The sequence below is a fragment of the Phaeodactylum tricornutum genome, chromosome 17 (assembly GCF_000150955.2).
Source record: "Phaeodactylum tricornutum CCAP 1055/1 chromosome 17, whole genome shotgun sequence".
Lineage (NCBI taxonomy): Eukaryota > Bacillariophyta > Bacillariophyceae > Surirellales > Neidiaceae > Phaeodactylum > Phaeodactylum tricornutum.
In genome coordinates, this window is record NC_011685.1 from 447,241 (window position 1) to 463,616 (window position 16,376).

At 52.8% G+C, this 16,376-nt stretch overlaps 4 protein-coding genes across 4 annotated transcripts; 3 read left to right on the forward strand and 1 right to left on the reverse strand.

Moving 5' to 3' along the window:
- Positions 1-4,022: 4,022 nt before the first annotated feature.
- Positions 4,023-4,767, forward strand: PHATRDRAFT_38884 (predicted protein; the record flags this gene model as incomplete). Its single annotated transcript, XM_002182803.1, has 3 exons — positions 4,023-4,149; positions 4,240-4,568; positions 4,648-4,767. The coding sequence occupies 3 exons, from the start codon at positions 4,023-4,025 to the stop codon at positions 4,765-4,767; spliced, it is 576 nt and encodes a 191-aa protein (XP_002182839.1).
- A 3,676-nt stretch (positions 4,768-8,443) lies between these two features.
- Positions 8,444-10,491, forward strand: APC8 (predicted protein; the record flags this gene model as incomplete). The annotated part of the gene is made up of 2 exons (XM_002182804.1): positions 8,444-8,952; positions 9,054-10,491. The coding sequence occupies 2 exons, from the start codon at positions 8,444-8,446 to the stop codon at positions 10,489-10,491; spliced, it is 1,947 nt and encodes a 648-aa protein (XP_002182840.1).
- A 107-nt stretch (positions 10,492-10,598) lies between these two features.
- Positions 10,599-12,475, reverse strand: NTT6 (nucleotide transporter 6; the record flags this gene model as incomplete). The annotated part of the gene is made up of 1 exon (XM_002182931.1): positions 10,599-12,475. Exon 1 carries the CDS (start codon positions 12,396-12,398, stop codon positions 10,599-10,601), a length of 1,800 nt encoding a protein of 599 aa, XP_002182967.1. The 5' UTR covers positions 12,399-12,475.
- A 651-nt stretch (positions 12,476-13,126) lies between these two features.
- Positions 13,127-16,373, forward strand: PHATRDRAFT_48434 (predicted protein; the record flags this gene model as incomplete). The annotated part of the gene is made up of 2 exons (XM_002182805.1): positions 13,127-13,720; positions 13,836-16,373. 2 exons carry the CDS (start codon positions 13,127-13,129, stop codon positions 16,371-16,373), a joined length of 3,132 nt encoding a protein of 1,043 aa, XP_002182841.1.
- Between the last annotated feature and the right edge of the window lie 3 nt (positions 16,374-16,376).

Here is a 16,376-nt window from a genome sequence, read left to right on the forward strand (position 1 = left end):
TCTGACGGATATCGGGGCAAATGCCAAGGCCGTCACAGAATCTGGTTTTCCCTCGTAATGAAATGCTGGATTAAGAGATGAGAATTCTTGGACATCCAACGAATCTCCATCAAGAATTTTCCATATTTTTACACAGCCATCACGGGAGCCCGACGCGAAAAAAGATTCGTCAAAAGGGCAGCAGTCTACAGACCAGATGATACGTTTGTGCGCGGCATCCTTGGCAAAACTCAAGGAAAACTCACCGTCCAGCTCCTTCTTCCAAACGCAGAGACGACGATCTTTGCCTGCTGAAATTAAATATCGCCCGCAGCACGAGAATGACAATGTTGCAACCGTAGCCTTGTGTCCATACAACCTTTGGACGCATTCGTTTTCCACAACTTTCCAAAGTCGGATAGCAGCGGATTCTGGATCTCGAGCTTTGCATGATGATGCCACCAGCATATCCTCCCCAGACCTGGAGGCTTCTGGATGGGTTCGCGCTGCCAAGGTTGAGGTCATACAATATAATTCTGTATTGTGGCCGAACAACTTAGAGCTTTCAGGCCATAGCGAGACAGCTCCCAAGTCACGCTCCATTGGGAGGCGCATTCTGTTTATAGATAATTGTTCCAGAACTCCCTTTTCATCTTCGCCAATATCTTCCTCGGCACCTTCAGCAGCGCTCGCCTTGTTGCTTAGTCCCAAACTCGGAATGTAGGCCCGATCCGCACGCTCTGTTGCAGCGCCGGAAGTGTCATTTGCAAGCCCAGTAGCCGCTTCAAGGATTCGTGTTGTCGTTCTCGGTGCATCAAAAACACGAATTTCCTTTTCGTCGGCACCCGTGGCAATCCAATGGGGATGCATATGAGTTGATAAGGACGTCACCGTCGACAAATCGTAGCCGTGAACTTGTGGCCTGGCGAGTTCCACCCAAATGCACTCTTTCTTACCAGCCTTCCTAACAGGTGCCCACAAACGACAGGTTTGATCTTGACTTGTAGTCAAGAGATAGTCTCCTCTGGATGCTTCCCATGACAAGTCAGTCACACCGTTAAAGTGTCCCGTAATACAAGGGGTCGCTCGCCACTTCACTAGCGCGGTCCGTGCTTCGGTTGACAATTCAGCTAAAGCTTTCTTAGAGGTATTGCTCAACTCTTCGCAGTTTCCGCTCCAAACGTGAATAGCACCGCCGTAAGCGTGACCTACCAAAGTTTGACTGGTACCGCTGGGATCCAGGGACGCATGACAATATCCCAGTAAAGTCGAACCGACGGAACCACCTAAAATACCTCCTGCGCTTCCCACACGAGTCAAGGGTGTCCATATCCCACAACCCTCGCTTGGCGCCCAAAACAAAATACTCCTGTCCATGCTACTACTGATCAAGACATGCTCTTGGCCATAAATCGTAGAAGGGTTGGGATGCCAAGAGACAGAGGTCACTGCTTCTTCGTGCCCGTACAGCAAAGCTTCAAGAGTGACGCTAGACACATGATTGCCGTGAAAGATGTCCAAACGCGACTCACCGTCCTCATTTTCGTCCTCGTGCGGAGGCAATTCTTCAAAATCGTCAATTACCTCTTCCCCATGCATATCGGCTGATTGTACAGCGTCGCCTTGAAAAGCATTACGTCCAGAGGTACCTGTTTCTGTAGTTGTAAATTTCCATAGCCGTATCCGGGCATCTTGACTTCCAGAAGCGAGGACGATTGAGGTACTTGTTCGATGTGTCCAATCTAAGGCAGTGATCCAATCTTCGTGACCAGACAATCCTCCTGCGTAGTAAGGCGGCTGAAGCGTTTCGGATGACAGCGGTAAGATGTAGACCTGGATTTTGTTGTGTTTTGGGGCAGCCGATCCTAAGAGAATCCAAATTGCTCCATCCACTTGCTCCAAACGTGTCTTGACTACACTAACAGAAGTCTCTGCTAGAGCATGCGAATGCGGCTCTAAACGATGTTCAGGAGATTCTAGAGAACAAGTAAAGCAGGTTGCACCTGCCGAAGAAGCAGACACTACAACAAATCTGCTCTTCGAAAGCCAAAGCCCATCAATATCAGTCACAGACCGGTCCTTTGCTTCGCCCCGTTTGACAACAGATTCTTCCCAAGCACAACCGTCGATTTTCCTCCATATACTGACGCTACCGTTCGAAAACCCACAAGAAATAGTAGACATAGTTAAGCCATCGTAATCCTTTGGTGGCGGGAGAAAGGCAATACAGGAAATTTCGTTTCCTTTGGAAACATCTATCTTGCTTGTTCTTAAAGTCGTTTGGACATTCCAACAGGACTCAATTGCGCCATTAGCCAACTCTACCGTCACATTCTGGGCCAGGTTCAGCATCGCGTGGGACGCGTAAGCCAAATACGATGAAGACGGAATCCTTTCATCCTCAGTGGAGTCTGGATCATCTTGCGGGGGACGAGGAACCCAGGCAATTACATTCCGATTCGACGCTGCGGCTACTCCATGGTGGATCAAGCGACATGGTGGCTGGTCAATAGTGCGGTCCATAGCAGTTACTAGAATAGCAAATTTATTCGCTGCGCTGATATCCTACGACAATGGAAAAAAGTTGATGTTTGTCCATCGTCAATTCGTTCCGGGTGTAAAAATGGACGGCTTGCATCAGAGAATATACAATCTCTCGACCAAGACATGACTGTGAACCGGGAGACAAACGTTTAAATTGTAAATTTTAACAAATTTTCACGAATTTATAGTCAACATGTTTTGAATGTGACAGCGAACTTCTAATAGTAAGCAGAACCGCTCTGAAGCGTCGTCTGCTCAATGCGGCAGCCTCTGTTCACTTTGTGTGCAGAGAAAGTCCACGCTATGGTGAAAGTCAATAGGGCGCCCGTCCAGGACAAAAGTGCACTAAGGAACTGCTGTGTTGGTATCGACTCCGAAATTGTTGGAGATACATTCTATCTTTACGTTCCTGTGACCAGAATGAAATCACCGTCGCAAATATCGGCTATCAAGGTGATTTTCTTGGGTCTGCTTCCGGCATCATACATACTCATACCAGGACTTATCTGGTTGCTTTCCATCTGTCTACCCGATACGATGATACGTGAAGCAGATATACTATTTCAAATATCCAAGGTCCTCAACCAAAGAATTCCGCAAGTAGCTTCGTGTCTCTTTGTTGCCTTTCTTGGGATGGCTCTCGCGTTTGTAGGCTATCACCAAGTGTCTCAAAAAGAGAAGGCTACTGGCTGAATGTACATCTAGATATGACTATATTTCAGGATACATAATTTCGAATATCCAAGGTCATCATCCGAAGTACTCTGCAAGTCATATAGTCTCTGTTGCCTTCCTAGGGCTTGGTCTCGCTTTTGTCGATTTTCGCCAAGCGTCTCAAAAGAGACGAATTTCCTGTCCACAACATTACTACTCTCGTAGATTTGACAGTGTACATGGGTAGGTAAATGAATACTTGGTATGGGCAACTTGTCTACCTCACAGTCAGTTCCCTATGTTCCAGTTGAATACCAATGTTTAACGTCATGAAATGGTATGACTCTCCTGCCAGCTTTCTTTTGTTGGAGGTCTACTAAGGAGGATCAACCAATCCAGCTTACAAAAGCTCCGAAGATGCGTTCACGTCGATCTTACAATCAGTACGATATGAAACAAACCGCCCTCGCAGTATGAGTATCAAACCCTTCTTTTACGCTTGGGTTTTGAGATAGGCAAATGTTAGTGAAACTTACTAATAGGAGGATGCTGAACGTTTTCCCGCGTAGAAGAAGTACAGTATAACTAGTAGACAGAGCATGCATAACAGTCAATCCATGCGCATATGTTGAGTTTACAATTAATCATTTGGTGTGGTGGATATGGTAGAATGGAGAAGCAAACTAAACGTGTCTGTCCGCACTGTGTGACGTCATTCATCGAATTTGTTTGAAAGAAATGTCCAGAATCTCGATAGAGCAAAACCTATTGCAATACTCTTCGTCTAAATTTGGTAATTATACCTGTATTGCGTCCTTTACCTTTGGGAGGATTTGAAGTAGACCATGGTGATGCGAAGTCGATGGTTGGCCTCCACTTTGATGACTCTCTCACCGCTATCCTGCACGAATGCAGCAGCCCCGTTCGTATCGCGTCTTCTGATTGCAGCGCAGCAGAGTTCAAAGCCAGCCGGTAAGACATCTTTGACATCGTCAACTGTAGCCCGGTCCTTTTCGGTTCGAGGCGGCGCCGGTACAGAGGTTACAGCTTACACAACTCTAGCGGATCCTGCTCCTGGAAGTCCTTTTCACTACGCCTTTCCTGTGCATAACCTGGAAGCAGCCAAGGACTTTTACGAAAATGTGTTGGGCTGTGTCGAAGGCCGTTCAAGTGAAAAGTGGCAGGACTACTCGTTGCACGGGCATCAAATTGTCGCCCACTGGGCCGGGAACGATTATCGCTGTCAAGACTACTACAATCCGGTGGATGGGGATGAGGTCCCTGTTCCTCATGTGGGGCTTGCTTTGACTGTAGAACAGTTCCACGAATTGGCTGAGCGAGTCCGGAGCAAGGGCGTCAATTTCATTATTGAGCCACATCTTCGATTCAAGGTAAGAGGAGGCAATGGTCAACTTATAAACATGCTGGTTAAAGAAAAAGGAAAATTTTCTTATACGTTTTGCATTACAGGGAATGCCGGGCGAACAGTATACTATGTTCTTCAAGGATCCGTCAGGAAACAACCTTGAGTTCAAAGCCATGACTCATCCTGAAAATCTCTTTGCGAAATACAACGTTACGAATAAGTAAATTAAAAGGCCAAGATTCATCCAAAGCTTCAAAATAGATCAAATAATTTCGCTACCAATTGTCGTCACCAAAAGGATCATCTGCTGGATTATCTGACAGGATAGAATCTTCATTGCTTTTCGTAGTCATAGCGTTGGCGCCGACTCCTTTCCCTAGTCCATTCAAAATACTTGATTGATCGGTCGCGATCATAGCAGCTTTTTCTTCAAGTAAAACGTTGAGCTGAGTACGGTATAGCTCTCGAACTTCCGCAACGTCTTCCTGTAGCGCATCGATTTCCAGCGCCTGTTCACGGTTCTCGGCGGTCAGTTCTTGGACTTTTGCCTCAAAAAAAGGCATTTTTTCTTTGGCGTTGCGTGACTCGGCTAGCTCCGCGACCATCTTTTCACGAACCCTCTCCGACTCAGCAAGACTCTTTCGGAGCGCACTAAGTTCTACTTTTGTTACTCTCAGACGAGAGGTGAGCTGCTCAAGTGCTGCGTAGCTTCCACGCCCACTTTGGCCATTGTCTTCGTCGCCATCTGAATCAGAATCGTCTTCCTCGTGATCTTCTTCACCTCCAAGTCCACTCAGCGCACCTGCTAAAATATCGGCCTGATCTTGTGACCGTCGCAATTTCTTAGGCTTTGCATCCGCAACGGAAGACTGGTTCACCGGAAGCGGTACCAACATGCCCGCGCTGTCCAAAAGACCTTGCACTTGCTCTTCTAGTTGTCTTCGCTTATTGCGCTCTTGACGCAACTCACCTTCAATTGCATCAAGTTGTGATCTGTGCCGTTCTTCCGCCTCAACAACAGTTTGGGTCATCTCGCTCCGAACTCTAGACACGCCTTCGTTGGCCAGTCTCTCGACTTCGGCCCACTCCTCTTTCATTCTTGATCCCTCGCTCTCCATTGCTTGTACTTGTTCTTCGAGTTCATCAACCTTCGCCCTTCTGTCGTCGAGGTCAATTTTGACCGCTCTGAGGTCGTCTTCATTCTCTTTCGCTGAGCGCTCAAGTCTCGTGAATTGCGTTTTCCAGTCCGTCCTTTCCTTGCTTAGCTTCTCATTAGCTATAATTGTCTCCTCCAGCTCCACACGAAGCTTCGTTTCCAGCTCAGCCCAGGCCGCAGTGCGGGCGCGACCTTGTCGTTCCAAGCTCTCCAATTGACGCAAAAGTGGGGCAGAACTTGATTGTACATCCATGGAAAGTGCATCCGCGCGCCTCACAGCGTCTTGCCATCTCTTCCTTAACTCAGCCACTTCGTGACGAAGAGCGTCTTCGCGAACAGCAGCCTCCCTTTCTCCGGTTTTTATTTTGTTTTCCAGATCGGCGATGGTTTCGCTGTGCTCTTTGCGAAGCTTCTTTTGTTCTCGCTCAGTCTCCATGACAGCACCCTTCTTCGACGATTCCAGATGAATCGTCAAGTCTTTTGTTTCAATCTTGAGCTCTTTAATTTGTTGCTCAAGCGACATTATCGTCGCACTCTTGCGCTCGCTCTCTTCTTTCGCAAGTTGTAAATTCGCTTCCAACTTTCCTGCCTGGGATTCTCCCTTGCGAGCTGACAACAGAGTTTGCTTGGTTTCTTTCAAGTCAGTCTCTAGTTCTTTGACTTTCTCAAAAGCCGACTCTTTTGCCTCACTCTCAAGCTCTAGTTGCTCTCGAAGTTCGCGCGACTCACCTTTGGCGTTTCGAACAGATTTTTCCATCTCTAGCTGCTTCAAGGCCAGTTTTTCTCCTTCCGTCCGAAGCTCTGAAATGATTTCCGCTTGTTTGGCCATTTCTTCCGACGCACCACCTTGCGATGTCGCTAACGCTTGGAAGCGAGCTTCGGTCGCTTCGACTCTCTCTTTGGCCATTTGCATGCGACGTTTCGCTTCTTCTTTCGTATTCTGAATCTTTTGAATGAGCTGATGTTTTTCGCTTTCGAACATGCTTTGCATAGTGGTCAGCTGTTCAGTCTTATTCACGAGCTGGTCCTCTCTTTGTTGCAGAATCTTTTCGACCTGTGCAAGTCTCTCCTTCAGTTGTGTGTACGCTTCTTGATTCGCAGATAGCTCGCCAAATGCAGACTCTGTGCGCACACTCGATGAATCTGCCGGATGTTGGCCTTTGGGACTGTCGGGTGCTACCGTGGAGTCGGTGCTTTCGGCTAACGCTGGTTCTGTTTCGATAGTCACTGGTATACGCGGTGCTGGCTGAGGTGAGACTTCCTCGGTAGCTTCAAGTTGATTTGGGATTGCGTGTAAGCTTTCAGAGACGTCTACGTCAATCGGCGTTTCCAATGCGGCGGTGGAGGGCGCCTCGGTGTCGGTGATTTTTACAACGTGACCGTTGCCGCGGTCCTCCAAGGTATCGACATCGTCCTCTGTTGGCAGCTCGTTCACAAGCAAGTGGGTTTTCACAACTTCACTTAGATTGCCATTCTGCGGAAATTTTTGGTCAACGGAGTCATCTGCTCCTTGCGTGTTTGGAACCTCTAGCTTGTTACTCGGTTCGCTGGTGCCCGAATCCGTATCCGATCCCAGGTTTTGTACAGTGTCCGGTGGATTCGAGTTGAGGGTCGAAAGGTCTGTCGCGGGTATCGAATCAAGTGTCGTGGTGTTTTCCACCACCAGTGCTGGCTCCGTGAGACTCAAAGACTCATTTTCGTGGGATCGCTCGAATTCCGTAAGATTGTCTCCGGACGGTTGGGTGGGGAGGCTTTTTTGATTCGTCAATACACTACTTGTCTCGTCCAAAACTAGTTCGCTCTCGTCTGCATTCCGCGCATCGTCGTCATTCTCGTCACCTTCCAGGACCCCGACGTGATCCAATGCTGGAGAAGGGTCCGGGACGGCTTCGGGCCGAGACACCGGGGTGTCGGCGACGACGGGTTGGTCTCCGGGTTTGGCGTACGCCGTCACCTCCTCGTCGAGATCAAAGTCGTCCGCCCACGCATCATTCATGGCCACAACATTCGTAGCTACTGCCGGTACGTGATTGGATTGTTCGACCCCGACGCTTTCGTTGAGCTGTTTGTCGAGATCTTTCGCCGCCGCCTTGGCCTTTTCGGCAATACTGTTGAACGTATTCCACATGGCTTGGTTGTTGCAACAATCCCTACCGCACCGCGGGAACAGCCGCTGTCGTCGTCTCGTTCGGTCGAACCCAGAGCACTGTCGTTGTCGGGACGCGCGTGGATGTTGTGGGGGAGAGAGAGAGAGAGATGCAATCGTTGGGATGCGATGAGCACCGAATCTGCTTCGTACCAAACGGGCCTGCTTGCTGTGAAGGTGGACAGTCATTTTCCGTCGTTTTTCTCGCCATTGTATCTTCTGGGTGCGCGTGACTTCCAGAGATTTAGGTGTTGGATTGTCATATTCATGTCGTACTAGAAGGAAGTTGGATACCAAAGCCGAAGCACTCCCCATAACCAACTTGCAAGCATCCTCTATTCCATATTCAACAAATTGGTCTATGACCAACTCTGAGGAGTAGCTTTAAAATACCGCCTCTCCGATCAATAAGAATCGGGAAACGACCGACCGTCATTCCTTCGAAAGCCTCGGGATGGTTGCCGTTGCCCCCCTTCGGTCCAAAGTCGGGGACCCTGGCAAATTCCAAAAGAACGGATAAGATCCTACCTTCCAACCAAGACGCTGACGTTCATTGGTCGATATCTGAAGTACGGTATCGGTGTCGTCATTAGTCCCGATGAAGACCACTGCCATTGCCCCCACGAGTCCTTTCTTGTCCCCGCATTCACCGCGAGTGGAGCAGGCGCTGGAATGGAACGTCCCACAAGTCCGGGTGGACCTCCAACAGGCTTGTCGCGTCTTGTCGGACCGGGGTCTCAAGCTCGCCGCCAAATGGGCAGCCGAGCAGTGGATGGGTCTACCTCCCTTTACCAAAGCGAAGACTCTTGGCGAATCGACAGTGAATAACGTCCGCGAACCAGTTTTGGCACCGTCCGTGGTCGTGGAGGAGCTCGGGGATGTCGAGGCAACGAACCCGCACGTCTACTACGCCAAATCCTTGATGGATTTGGGGGAGTACGCACACGCCGCTGCGGTACTCAGTGCACCGATCCCTAAGCACGCGTCGATTGAAAGTATGCCACCTCCCTTGGCGGGTTTGTCGCCCGCCGCGTTCTACCTCCGGGCCTACGCCTTGTACATGGCCGGCGAACGACGCAAAGAAGAAGAATACCTCGAGCTCAAAAAGTAAGTGTTCTTTTGTGCTACGGTCGGTCGTACTTGCGTTTGTATGACCCTGTCCGAAACCTGTACCCTCGCTGATTCTTTATTTCCTCTCCCTACTCTAGTGAAGCACAAAAACACGTTCCGGCGCGGAATCCCTACCTGCAGCAGCTTTCGTTCGAGCTGCTGGACGCCTACGAGGATGATCGATTGGATGCGTTTGGCTTGTACGTGTACGGCATGATACTCGTGGCTTGCGAAACGCATAACACCGTCCCGCCGCATTCACCTCCCGCCTTTCAAGTTTTGGTACGGAGCGTATGCCAATTTCCTTGGAACTGGAGTGCCTGGTTGGACTTGGCCACTTGCGTCGTACAGAATCGCTCGCTGGAACGCATTGTGGAAGACGGTTTGGAGGATCTGCACGGACATTGCGTGTATCATTTGTTTTGCGCCCACATTCACGTCGAACATCAAGACCATGAGGAAGCCTTGGTCCTGTACGAACGGTGGATGGAGCCCAAGTTGCTGCCCGCGTCCCCCTACGTGCTGACCCAGTACGCGATTGCGCAGTACCACTTGCGGCAATTCACCCCGTCCCAAACCGTCTGGGAGAATCTGCATCAAACCATGCCGTACCGAATCGATTCCATGGACGTGTATTCCAATATTCTCTACGTTCAGGAAGATGCGGTGGGTTTGAGTCAGTTGGCCCATACAACCGTGCAAGTAGACAAGTATCGCGCAGAAACGTGCTGCATTGTTGGCAACTATTATTCACTGAAACAGCAACGAGCCAAGGCCATTCAGTACTTTCAACGAGCGCTTAAAATTGATCGGACCTTTACCAGTGCCTGGACACTGATGGGGCACGAATACGTGGAGTGGAAGCAGACGGCCAACGCCATGGAAGCGTATCGACGGGCGGTCCAAGTCGCTCCCGAAGACTACCGTGCCTGGTACGGTCTCGGCCAAACGTACGAAATTCTCAATATGCATTTGTACGCCCTGTACTACTATAAGAAAGCCGCCCACCTGCGACCCTACGATGCGCGGATGTGGTGCGCGGTCGGCACGACCCTGGTGCAGTTGAATATGGTCGCCGACGCCATTCGGGCGTACGAAAAGGCCTTGTCACACGACGACAAGGAAGGGGTAGCGACACAAAAGTTGGCGGCCCTGTATCAACAAGAAGGGCAGCAAGAAAACGCGGCTCAATGCTATATGCGACATCTGGAACTGCGACATCAGGTAACCTATCCCAATGCGGGCGCTTTGGGCAGCAGTAGTCTCACCCTGGAGACGATGCTGCAGGGACTCGTGTTGGAAAGTCCGGAAGCCGAGGCTGTGCTGTTCCTGGCCAACTACCACAAGTCGCACGGGGAGCTGGATACGGCTGGGACCTTGGCTTCGCGTTTGTTGGAATATTCGGGGCCGGAAAAAGAACAAGCCAAAGCATTGTTGCGAGAACTGCGGTCCCGCAAGGCCACGGTGGAACGTCGCGGCATGCAAACCCGATCGCAAGACACGGCCCCAGACGACTCGTTTGCCTTTTCTCCCTAAACAGCGTTTTCAATTAGAAACGACGTGATTCATAAAGTTTATTTCTTTTTAATTGCCCCAAAACGGGTGTTTCTGTACAAATGTATACACACGGGTTCCGTCGGGCTCTATTCTAGTTTGATGCGGCCAGCGGTGGTCGGTTGACCTCCTTGTTGCGCTTTTTGCGTTTGTTGACGTTGCTCGACCCGGGCCTGGGCATCGGCCTGTGTAGGGATCAACCGACTCAACCAAACGGTCGAGGCCATCCACAAACTCGCGGCAACGAGGGCCAGTTGATTGAGTTGGGGCAGTCCGGTGCATCCCAACATCGTCAACGACGATAACCTGTCCCGCAAGGCAAGCCAACGAGTGCATTGGTGAGAACATAAATTCGGTACACGACACATGCATGCATGTATGTATATATACACAAAGACGCTCTCTACGTACAGGAGCGAGACGCCGGATTTGCCAGTCCGTGACCCAAAGACACCGATGACTTCCTTGCCAACGTAACGACTATGGTAGTCCAACGGCTGGTAGGCCATGGGATAGACGACCGACCGGACGGCGTAGTCCGTGACTTTGGCAACGACCACGGCGGTGGCCACGCCGGTCAAAGAGGTGGCCCTCCCCACCAAGCGGAGGCTGAGGAGCCAGGAGCCCCACGGGAGGGCGCGCCAAATCCACCGTGGCTCGAGGCGGCGGAGTACAAAGGGAAAGACGCCGAATTGGAAGAGGGCGGAACACGCGTTGACGACGGCGTAGAGTCGACCCGTGTAGGCCGAGCGTGCGACATCGTCGGGAATTTCTGTTTTGAGCGTCCGGACTAGAGCAATTTGTAGAATAGTATTGAGCGATTGGAAGGACAATACTTCGAGAAAGAGGGCGCGGAGGGTCGGGACACGACGAAAGAGGTCGATGGCTTGTTGGAGGCGTCCGTGGGTCGCCAGAGACGTCGGTTCGGTATCGTTGGGCGACTGACGTACATTGGGAGCTGGTGCCGTGCTGGCTTGGATGGGTGGGGAAGGATCAAAGCCGTATCGCTGGGCGAGATGGTATGCCCGGTCACCCGAGAATAACGCAATGGTGAGGGTAAACGCGGTGGCAGCCATGAGACCGAGAAGTCCGATTCGGGGAACAAGATAGGGTATAGCCGATCCCGTCAAGGTACAAACGATGCTGGAGGCACCGGCGAGTACGGGGAACCACCGGGAGGCTTCGTCCGGTGTGAGTACGGATCCGACGAAACTCCAGTGTTGCGTGTAGAGGAGGTATTGGTAGGAGCTTTGGAAGAGAAACGTGAGTAATATGAGAGCTTGGCCTATGGGTTTTCCGATGGTTCCGAGTAAGGGAGTGATTCGGAGTGCCGTGGCCGCCGTAGCGATCCATAGCACCGATGCGGCGGTGGATCGGCAGAGAGCGATCCGGGGTCCGTAGCGAGCGAGTTGTCGACTGTAGGCGAGGAGCAGTAGGACGGCAAAGGGCGATACGAGTGCGTTGGCGAGGGGAAAGGCTGCGGGGTTGTGGAAACCAACGTGGGAGGAGGTAAAGAGTGCGAGACAGGAATTGCGGAGGAATTCGTAGCCTCCAAAGTGCAACGCCATGGCCACGGCCATGTAGACGACGGATCGGGGTCGAGGTGCCAGCGATTTCATACGGCGTGTCGGGGCAACGTCGGTACGGTTGGTGTCGGTATTGCTGTGGTAAAGGTGGGAATGGTGTGGTGAAGTTCTGCAAGAGTGGTGGCTGTTGCTAGTGTTGTAATGGACGCGATGGTCCCGTCCGTCGGGGGGTTTGTCGTGGAATCGGGTCACCGGTAGCACCCGGGGTCCACACGACCTTTTGATCAAGGGTAGGAGGGCACGAACGGGTACGAAACCACTCACTGTCAGAAGAAACGTGCCCACCACCGACAGGAGTCGCATGCCGTCGCGAGACACACAACAACAACAACAACAACAACAACAACAACAACAACAAGGGTGAGAGGGTGTGTGTGTGTTGGTGTGTGTGTGTGTGTGAGTGACAAAAAGAGAGTGGGAATTTGTAATCTAGTGTGTGTGTCGAAAGGGGACGATGAGCATTCCCGGAATGTCGTGGATGGAGGGCATCGAGCGACGGCATTGACCGTGATGTGACTGTGCGTTGACGTTCCAACCCCACCCTACTACTGTCCCTCCCTATAAGGGAATGGGGAATCTACACGGCAAACCTCACCTTCCGCATTGCGGTCCGACTATGTGGGGGGACCTGGAGTAGGATGAGAGATTTGGTTTCCGGATCGCGCCGAAACGAAATCGCACGGGTCACGCCGGCCAAGCTTAATTCGCTGGCCGGAACCAATCCGCATCGCCACTGTCTCGCACGGCGCACCGCACCGGGGACGGTCCGCGCCGGTTTTTTGGTGCCCCTCGTTCAGTGGCAGGCGTCATGGCGTACCATTGTTCCTTGTCTTGTTGTTGTTGTTGTTGTTGTTGTTGTTGTTGTTGTTGTTGTTGTTGTTGTTGTTGTTGTTGTTGTTGTTTGTTGATTGATTGATTGATTGATTGATTGATTGATTGATTGTTGTTGATTCAGTGATTGATTGATTCAGTGATTCATTGATTGGTACGAGTGTACGATAGACTTGAACGGTCGACAGTCTCGTAGCAGCATGACGGGATCGTCGGTCACGTCCTCCGGTGGACCGAAGGTCGTTCCCTCCCCCTGGCAATCGACGACCAAGAACGAGAGGATCAACAGGAAGGACAACCAAACGCACAGCAATACCAGTAACGATGATTCCTACACCACGTCAAGTCGCGTGACTCCCGCTGCGGGGTATCCGGGTCCACTCATCCGTGTCACCCCCACACCCCGCAAACTCCGGATTGATCCCGACAACGACCAAAACCTCCACAAGGGCCTCGACGACGACGACGTGATACGTCCAGTACTACCACCGCTCGATCGCACTTTGCGACGACAACTGCGGACTCCCACTTCGTTATTGACGTCGTCGTCGTCACCAACCTTTGCCGTCAACGAAGAATGCACCTCACTCCAATTCAGTCCTTCGGGACGTTTGCTCGTGGCCGGCTTTACCGACGGAACCGTCCGACTCTTTGATTTGACGGGACGTTATCCCACCGTCTGGACCGAAAGTGGAAAAGGAATGTCTACGTTCAATGTCTCTCGGGGTCTGGTCGATTCCAACCACTTTCAGAAACACGGCGCCGTCGCTTGTCAAATACACGCCAAGGGAGTGGTACGTGTGTATGCATATACATGTCTGTGTATGTGTATGCCACCCTCGCTACTACTATTGCTACTACTAACTATCGTGGTTGCTTACCCTGTCTACCGTCTCCCTCCCACCGCAGCACACGTCCTTGTTAATGGACGTGGATGTTTCCCCCGACGGTCTCTGGTGTTTTGCCGGAGTCCTCCGGGGCAGTATGGAACTACTCGCCGTGCACCTCGGCGCACTGGAAGCCTCCTACGATGCCCGGTCTCCACCCACGCAACCACCACAACAGGATACCCTTCGTCGTCTCAACACCACTAACAACAAGAGCAACGGCAAACATCACAACCACCCGAACCTGCTCGATCACGTCACGGTCTACCGACACCAGGACGCCAAACTTCGTGGTTTCGGAGCCTGTACCAAACTTCAGACCAAACAACCCAAATACCTGCTCTTCACCGGCAAGGCCATCAAGAACATTCACATTTGGAGTTTCGAACCGCCCCGGCATCCCCAGGCCGAACCCCGTTGGACCCAACTCTACGATACCAACACCAACGGGAATACCATCAAACTTTTGCAATTCCGTCACGATCCCCTCGGGAATCTACAGGGGGTTTCCAAATCGGACGGACAAAAGCTCCGCGTTTGGGATCTACGGCCGGAAGAAAAATCCACGTCCAAGCCGCGGCTCGCCCGTCCCAAGTTTGTCGACGTCGCCCACACCGAAGCCACACTCGGGGTTGCCGGTGGCTACTGTCTCTGCGGTGGCAGCGAATGGTACAACCAAATGAGCATCGTCCACCTCGACGTCGATCGCCAGCAACTACATTCACCCTACAATCACACCGAAATCGCCCTCCCCGGCACCAACGCACCGTCCATTCGATCCTCCCGTAGACCCCAACGGGGCGATCTCAAATGCATACAAGCCGTCAGTGGTATGGTGGCCGACGCCGGTCGTGTACTTTTGGAACTCTCCGACGGCACCGTCCTCCAGTACGCACCCCACGCCGACGGGGGATTGCCGCGGCTCCAACCTCTCCCCGGCATTGCCCCCCTCGCCGAAGGCGACGCCCGCAAAATAAGTGTCGGTCGCGTAGCGGCCGAACGCGTCGCCCTAGCAGCCGTCGCCACTTATCATCCCGCGACCGGCCACGGAACGATCCAACTCCTCGCCCTCGATCCGTTGCCACCGGAGAGTCGGACCCTTCCCGTCGGTGGGACCCCGCAGCGTCGCGATGTTGTCGTCGAGACGACGCGTCTCGTTGTCCCGGAGAACCGGACCTCCCCGTCCGGCGTCACCGTGAGTCCGGTCCCACCCCGCGTCTCACCGAAGCTCCAGGCTGTGGTACAGACCCCACGGGTGCCGGTCGAGAAAGCCGGAAACGAGACACCGGTTCCCCAACGTACCTTGGATTCCGCCTTGCAAAAGGTACAGGGAATGCACGGCGCTGGGGCATCCGGTCAGCCGTCCACCACGAGTGCCGTTCCACCAACGGCGGTGCGTGTCCCCGAACCAGCCCGCCCCCATAAATATCGCAAAGCCGAAGACGGTGGAAAAGTGAAGGCGGCGCTTCAGCAACCGCAGCGTGCCGATGCCCCGGTCCGCGAGGTGCGGTTGGAGAAACCTAACCAACGTACCTTGGACGCCGCCGTGCGAAAGGCACAGGGAACGCACGGTGTTGGGGCACCCGGTCAGCCGTCCACAACGAGTGCCGTTCCACCAACGGCGGTGCGTGTCCCCGAACCAGCCCGTCCCCATAAATATCGCAAAGCCGACGACGACGGAGGAAAAGTGAAGGCGCCGCTACGGCAACCGCAGCGTGCCGATGATCCAGTCCGAGGGGCGCCTTTGCGGTCGGAGAAACTGAACCAGTGTCTCGACCGCGTGGAAGTGGCCGCTGTACCTTTACCGGTCACGGCCATCGCCACCAAGCCCACGGCGCCGACCCTTGTCATTCCCCGCAAGCGTTCGGTCGTCCAGCCCGTTCCGTCCTCCGTGGAACCGAACCTTCTGACTATCGCCAGTGCGCTGTACCAAATGGGTGCGGTCGACCGTCGGAACGCCGCCAAGGCCCAGACTGATCCTTCCGCACGCCGCGTCAGCCCGACGCCACCGGTATGTGCGAGTCCCAAGCCGACGGCTAAGGCACAGGCGCCCCCGAGTGGACGCGGACCCGGCCGACCGCGCAAGGACGACCCCGCACTCCATCCCTTGATCCGAGAATACTGTGTACACCAGCAAACGATCGTTTTGCTGGAATTGTCCAAGATTACGCGCAGTCGCTTCGCCGCGGAAGCAGTGGTGGAATCCGACGAAACAACGGGAGTGGACGTGGCACGCCGCCGACTGGCGTCCCACCAAGCCGCCGAACACGCGCAGCTAGCCAAGCGCATTTTGCAAGCAACGTTGCGCGAACTGGAGACCGTGGCGCACGAACCCAGTGTAGCGATATGGATCGAAGCAAAGTTGTCGCTGGAAACCAGTGTTGGCTCCTATCTGGCAACTGCGGAGGATGTGCGGCGACGCCACGAACTCGAGGCGGAGAGTTTGGCGGCGCAGCTGGGACAGACGGCAGCCCATCTTTTCGTTGCCTTTCCGTACCAACACGTGTTTGAATTGGCGGGAGTCTGTTTTGCGACCCTACCGTCTCTTTCCGATTCTTAAAGG